At 36.6% G+C, this 7,632-nt stretch overlaps 1 protein-coding gene and 1 pseudogene across 2 annotated transcripts; both read left to right on the top strand.

The window, feature by feature from the left end:
* The first annotated feature begins 945 nt into the window (after positions 1-945).
* ACRALDRAFT_1063902 (uncharacterized protein) lies at positions 946-2,667 on the top strand. The gene is made up of 5 exons (XM_071016873.1): positions 946-1,311; positions 1,428-1,453; positions 1,521-1,537; positions 1,597-1,940; positions 2,008-2,667. Exons 1-5 carry the CDS (start codon positions 1,123-1,125, stop codon positions 2,602-2,604), a joined length of 1,173 nt encoding a protein of 390 aa, XP_070875133.1. The 5' UTR covers positions 946-1,122; the 3' UTR covers positions 2,605-2,667.
* Positions 2,668-3,646: 979 nt separating this feature from the next.
* On the top strand, positions 3,647-3,721 carry ACRALDRAFT_t169 (annotated as a pseudogene). The gene has a single exon. The product of its transcript is annotated as a tRNA-OTHER (tRNA).
* Positions 3,722-7,632: the final 3,911 nt, after the last annotated feature.

Genomic DNA, 7,632 nt, shown 5'->3' with positions numbered 1-7,632 from the left:
CTATAGACTTTAGTTAAGGAAAAGATATTATAAAAAAGGTTTAATAGCTTAGTATCGCAGAGTAGTCGTAGTATATTCGTTAACTAAGCGCTGACTTTAAACTAAGACTTTAACTTAAGTGATTAAACTAATCCCTTAACGTACGCATAGAGATAGGTTCGGATCGGTGGTCTATACGCGGCCATCGGTCCGACTATATACCGATAGGTCTGCGATCATCTCGTTACAGCTTTTCGTCCGATCTTTCACGATTATCACCTATCACCCATCACAATCATAATTTACATTATCCTTCCCTTTTTAGTTATCTAGACGATCCAGAAGAGCCGACCGTAGGCCCGCCTGCCTATCTATAGCTATTTGTTCCCCTGATCGGACCACTGCCGACCCTTCTAGAGGCCCGGCGACCGTCTCCTCGGGACCCTTAGCTCTAGATACGGACCCGTGACGAGCCTGACCCTCCCTTCGGCTATATTGGTTGGTTGTTTGTTTTGGCCCTAGCGGAGCCGTTCTGCACAGTGACGGCTTCGCCTTTCTTTAGTATTATTATATAGCATATGCCTGGCATATACCCTACTCTTAATGTATATAAATCTAGTAATATATCTTAAGTATTATTGCATAGCATATGCCTAGTATATGCTCTACACTTAAGATATATAAATCTAGTAGTATATATTAAGTATTATTATATACTATATACCTAGTATATACTCTACTCTTAAAGTATATAAATCTTATAGTATATATTAATTATTATTATATACTATATGCCTAGCATATGCCTAGTATATTTTAGATATTTTATATAAAAATGCTTTATATTAAGACAGTATATAAATATATCCAATACTGTGTATATATACTGTATACATCACGTAGTTTGCCTATGCGGAGCATATGCCGTTCGAGGCCCATGCAAACTCGCCCGAGGCCCCTGCAAACTGGTTCCTCAACCTTGCACCTCAGCCCAGCCACTGTTTTCAATATCAGTTTATATGTAGTCTCTTTTGGGTTAGCTTGATGACAATAACACCAACGACACGAAGGCGCGAACTGCCGCAAGGCACCCCAGGGTCTCCGACGCGAAAGGGTCGCTCAGCTGCTCGACGGCAAATAGCCATGCCTCTGACCCCACAGGCTGAATATTGGGGCAAGGAGTCGCCTATCAAGGCCCATGGGAAGGACGTCGACGAGCCGACTCAAAGCAGCCTCAAGAAGCTTGTCAGCTCTATTGCGGCCGACGCAATCCCACAGGTTTTTGTCATTGGCGCGACGCTTGGCCTAATATTCGGAGGCTGTTGCTCGAATGTAAGTGTTATACACAACTCCAAGCCAATGGCTTCAACCCGGGCGTGGCCATTGGCTGGCTTGCTCCTACGCATGATACAGACGCACCTCATCTCGCTGACACACTTGACTTCTAGGTTTATGCTCTTGAAGCTATAATTCAGTAAGACCTTGATAGTCTGTACTCGGGTATACAGCTGCGCGACTAACCATCTCTCACCTGTCGATAGGGTCGAGCCATTAAGTGGTAACCATTCCCACCGCCCGGCCGTAATTTTTCCTGACTGTTCTAACAACAACGTTCAGGCACATTGTTGACCTTCGTTCAATTCATTTTCGTGGCTGTAACTGGATACATATCTCAATTTGATCGTTCTCGGCCACCTTTTTTCCTTCGACGTAGCAAGGTACCTTTACGACGCTGGGTTGTCAATATTGTGCTTTTTTTCGGCATCAACGTCATGAACAACCATGCTTTTAGCTACGATATCTCCGTTCCTGTTCACATAATTCTCCGCTCAGGTGGCAGCATTACGACTATGGTCGCTGGCTGGCTGTACGGCAAAAAATATTCAAGGACACAGGTCATTGCAGTCTTTTTGCTGACAGTTGGCGTCATCATTGCTGCATGGTCGGACTCAGAGGATAAGGCAAGGGTTCCTGTTCGCTTTCCCTGTCTTTCGAACCCAAGGCGCTAACCTCCAACACCGCGTACAGGATGTAGAGAGAGCTGCTGGACAGGTCGTTCTCGAAAACATGGATACCCAATCGTCCAAACCTTCATTCAGTACCGGTCTAGTCATACTCTTCGTTGCACAGATTCTGTCTGCAATTATGGGACTTTACACCGAGGAGACATACAGGACATATGGCCCGCAGTGGAAGGAAAATCTCTTCTACTCTCACCTTCTTTCTCTTCCACTGTTTCTGCCGTTCATGCCTTCTATGTCTAGGCAGTTTGCACGGCTTGCAGGGAGCCAGCCATTCGCTCTGCCATCCTGGGCACGTCTTACATCTTTCACCAAGGATACTGGTCAAGGATCATGGGGCAGTCTTTACATCCCAAGCCAATTAGCCTATCTCATTATCAACGTTTTAACGCAGTATGCTTGCATAAGGGGCGTTAATCTGCTGGCGGCCGCATCGTCAGCGCTAACCGTCACCATAGTGTTAAACATTCGGAAACTTATCAGCTTATTGTTAAGTGTCTGGCTCTTCGGAAATCAGCTCGCCACAGGAACATTGATCGGGGCAATTGTCGTTTTTGGGGCTGGGGGATTGTACTCCATCGACTCCCGGGCAAAGATCAGTTAAGTACACTACGTAAAGAGGGCTTAAGTAGGTTCTAGGAAATACATGCATATTCTTGAATGCGATTCCTTTTCCTGATAAGGCGATGTGTAGTATAACACCGAAATAACCCTATAGTGTTCACACCTTAAAATGCACTTAGTAATTGATCCTGACCTCTGTTGGCAACACTTATAGGTTAGTTAGGTCGGACTATTAAAAGGGTTTCTAAGGCCTACTACTAGGAGTATCTCTGGTAAGACGTTAAGAAGTTCGTGCCTACTTATAGCGTCTATTAGAGGACTAAGCCATAACAGCATAAGCCCTGAAGGTACCGGCGCCGTTGTCTATACCTGAGCCGCCGTTTTAAGAGATCTTAATAGGCTTTATAATAGGTCTCCCCCCTATAATATCCTAGGGCAAAAAAAGACTATCCTGGTTATAATATAGGGAGGACTTATTCCGACTAGGGTATTTGTTTATAAGACCCGTTATTCCGATTATACTACTTAGTTATTCCGACTATAGTTTATATATATAATATAGATAGACCCTTCGGAATATTAATATAGTAATTACTTCGTAGCTACGGTCTCTAACGTCCTTTAATAAGTTAATTAATTTAATCGCTCGGATTAACTGCGTTATATCCATAGACAAGCTTATTAGTTCGATAGTTCGATTTAAGCTAATAGCAATAGTAACAGTAACGCCTCTTCCTCTTCTATGTCCACGGCTATCTTATTCCTATAATAAGATAACGAACGCGCCGCCTTTTATTCCTTAGATTAATAACGTAGATTAACGATATAGATTAACGATATAGATTAACGGCGTAGATTAACGATATAGATTAATAACGTAGATTATACATATAGATTAATAAAGTGGTAGGAAGATTAGATTTAATTAGAATTATATTTAGAATAACTAAGTAGTATAGTTAGAATAACGGGCCTTTTTATTTATTCCGACTAGGGTATTATTTTTATAGCCGGCGCTAGCCGCTAATAATCACTTTCTTTTTTTAAAAAAAAAAAAAATTAAGCTTATAATAATATATACCGCCTCTATAGTATAATGGTGGTATACCTAGTATATAGTTAAGGTGACTGGGTCGGTTTAAATCCGGCTAGAGGCGCACGTAAAAAAGGAACCCCTTTTCCTTTTTTACGCTACTCGGATCCTATTCTAGGGGGCCCTTATCTGCCTTAGTATATATAATAAGGGTTAAATAGGGGGCATATTAGACCCACCTTCCGCCCGGCTTCGCTAGTCGTTAATGTAAGAGTTTGGATAAAATCTACAAGCTTAACTGGAAGCCGTAGATTAAAGAAGGAGATAGTAAAAGGGGCTTGAGGAATTGAAAGCTGAGTGAATCGAACAGAGTAATATTCCATAGTAATAGTAGAATATAATAATTCTTATAAAGAAGAGTAAGAAAAGGAGTGAAAGAGGAAGGAGAGGAAGCAGATATATATAGATAAACAGTATATAGAGAGACTAGTCTTAAAGCAGTAATAATAATAAGCTTTGTCTATTATATAATAGACTACTTCCTTATTATATAATAGACTCTTTATTGTGTAGTATATTACGTAGTAGACTCTTTATTGCATAATATATTACGTAGTAGATTCTTTATTGCGTAATAGACTTTTTGTCTCTGCTTGTACCTTGTATCTCCGTATTACTAACTACCTATATTAATAATTAGATATTAAGATAGGTAAATTAGCATAAAGATATATATCTTTTTGCTCCTGATTTCACTGCCTATAATAATAAAGTAGTTATTAATAGCAGATATTAATACCCCCTCGTAAGCTAGACTAGCTAGCTTAGATTAGCTTTAATAGCTGCTATAGGAGGTATATAAGTTATTTTTTCTTTTTCTTAGTTTCTTCTTATTAGTTATAAGAAGTTTAAAAGCAATTTATGCTTATTAAAGGTGATATTTACTTAGATAAAAAACCCTAATACTAGGGAGAAAAATATCCTAAGTATATTTATAGTAGGAAAAAACCTGTATAGGTAAAAACCCACTGATTTTATAGGAAAATTCCTTCTTTAGGAATAAAAAACCTATAATTGCTCGATTAACTGTTAATATTTAAATTTAGTTAATGAGGTAAAATCAGGTTTCTTATATTCTGTTGGAAGTTTTTCTGTAGTGCCTAAATTTATATAGCCACTAAGAGTTTTATGCTTTGGAGCGGCTAATCCCTTAGTTAATATATCGGCTATATTATAATCCGTATTAATATATACGGGTTTAATTTTCCTATCTGAGTATAATTGACGGTAGTAGTGATATTGTCTGTTAATATGTTTTACTCTTTTATGGAATTCGGGATTTTGGGTTATTTTCTTTGCTCCTTCGTTATTAAGTAAAATGGTAGGAGTTTGTAGCGATATATCTAACCTAAGACCTGTAATAAGGTCTTGATATAGGTTATAGATATATATAACTTCCTTATAGGATTCGGTTAAAGCTATGTATTCGGCTTCTGTAGATGATAAGGCTATAGTTTTTTGTTTTTGTGAATTCTAGCTTATAGAATTATTTAGCCCTATATAGCAGGTATAACCTCCTGTTGAGGTTCTGTCCTCTGGTATATCAGACCAGCTTGAATTAGAGTAGCCGAATATATTAAGGTCTTTATTATAATCGTAAATAAGACTAATATCAGGATAGGTATTTAAATAAGCCTAGATCCTATTTAAAGCCATAAAATGGTCTTTTGAAGGATTGCTTATATATCTTGCACACCTATTAACTGTAAAGGCTAGATTAGGTCTAGTATGCAGGGATAAATATAGTAGTGCTCCTATTTCCTGTTGATATTGATTTATATTAGTTTGATAAGCAGTTTCCTGGTTAGGAAACAAAGTTATTTTTATAATAGTAGGAGTATTAGCCGGTTTAAGGCTTTGCTTTTTATACCGCTATAATATTCTAGCGGTATAAGCCGTTTAGCTTATATAAATTACTTTCCTTTCGGAATTAATAGTAATTTAATAGCCTACAAACGTACTTAAAGTTCCTAGGTCTTTAAGGGATATGTCCTTAGATAATTCCGTATAAAACCAATTTATAGTCTTTTTATCAGGGCTTATTATAATTATATTATTAACGTGATATAAAAATAAGGCTTTTTTATTATCTTTATAATACGTAAAGATTCTATTATCCATGGGTGATACCTTTACTCCTAAATTATTTAGGATTTTAGTAAGGTATTGATACTATAAACGAGGGCTTTGTTTTAACCTATATAATGCCTTATTAAGCCTGTATATTCGACTATTAGCCTTATTTTGGTTTTTAAAACTAATAGGCTGTATAGTATAGATATTTTTAATATCTATATTAGCGTGTACGAACGTATTTATAATATCTAGTTGTTTAAATTTCTAACCGAGACGCACTCTAAGGATAAGGGCTAACCTATAGCCTTCTGGTCTATAGGTAGTGCTAAAGGTTTCGAGGTAATCTATACTAAGTACCTGATTAAAACCTTGTATAACCTAACGGGCCCTATATCGAATAGGTTTTGCCGTATTATCGTATTTAACTTTATAGACCCACCGCCCTCCTAAGACGTGTAGGCTGCGTTTTTCCTCTTTTAGAAGTGTATTAACGTTAATAATATTACAGGTATTTCTTTTGTTTAATTCTTGAATTTTAGCTTTTATAGCCTCTATCTAATAGTCTTTTTTAGGGCTTTTTAAGGCTTGTTTATATGTAGCTGGTTTAAGTATAGTGTTCGTAGTTAAGAGTATAGACTCTATAGTGAGCTGCTAAAAACTTCCTAATAGGGTATCTTCTAATAGATATAGTAAGGCCTTACTTCTTTAATCTATAGATTAATCTAAGGACTCAGAGATAAAATCCTTATAGCTTCCCTTTTTAGTAAAAGGTGGAAGCACCACTTCTAGATTATCTAGAGGGTTTCTGGAATATTAAATAGCCTTATTATCACCTTTATAAGAGGTTGATGGTCCTATTTGTAGTGGGTCTTTGTTAGGATGTATAATCCCGGTTAGTGCCCTATTACTATTATAGGAGGTAGCCTAAAAATCGTTTTCTTTTAGGATAGAGACGTTTTTTATAGAATCGCTTTAAGGGGAAGTTTTAGTCTGATCTGTTGGTATAACTAAATCGGACTCCTCGCGCTGTGATGAAGACTTTAAAAACCGATTTTTAATAATATATATATCTTGAACCCAGATTATTCTTTTTAAATCTGGATTATATATTTTGTAGTTATAATCATTAAAGCCTATTAAAGCACCACGTAAATTTCGTGGGCCTAATTTTCTAAGGTTAGGGTCTGTATTCCTATAATACGTTATAGATCCCTATACCTTAATATTTAAAATATCAGGCTTTTTATTATTCTTTAACTTATATAGCGTTTTAAAGCTAATAGCTGAATTAGGAGTTCGGTTATATATATAACCTGCAGTTATTACTGCTTCTCCCTAAAGATAAAAAGGTAGCTCTGAATGATATAATGGAGTCCTAATTTTAATGATTATAATCCCTATTGCTCTTTTAATGGAGCCTTAAGGTTCGTGTGTATAAGGGGGTTTAATATAATGTATAGCGCTTATAAAAAGACGCTTAAACGAATCATTAACGAATTCGCTTCCCCTATCGGTATCCACTTCTTTAATAGTGGTTTTAGATATATTTTCAACTTATAACTTCTATTCGGTAATGGCCTTAGTAATAAGTTCCTTAGATTTATTAGGTAGTAAAATAACCTAAATATATCTAGTTAATCGGTCTTAAATTAATAAGATCCAGCGTTTTCGGTTATAGGTTACGGGTGTAATAGGGCTATATAGGTCTATATAAACACGCTCTAAATAGGTATATGCCTTATTTTTATTAACCGAATACCTATTAGCTAAAGTTATAGGTTTACGCTTTTATAGGCATAGCAGCTATTAATCTTTTATAACTCTGCTTTAGATATAAATATATCTTTTGGAAGTAAGGTATTTTGTGATAAACTGCTTAAGGCCTTAGGATTTATATAG

Source organism: Sodiomyces alcalophilus (genome assembly GCF_042370955.1).
Source record: "Sodiomyces alcalophilus JCM 7366 unplaced genomic scaffold ACRALscaffold_4, whole genome shotgun sequence".
NCBI classification, from domain to species: domain Eukaryota; kingdom Fungi; phylum Ascomycota; class Sordariomycetes; order Glomerellales; family Plectosphaerellaceae; genus Sodiomyces; species Sodiomyces alcalophilus.
Note: the sequence above shows the minus strand (reverse complement) of the source record. Positions and strands in the feature narration are given on the sequence as shown.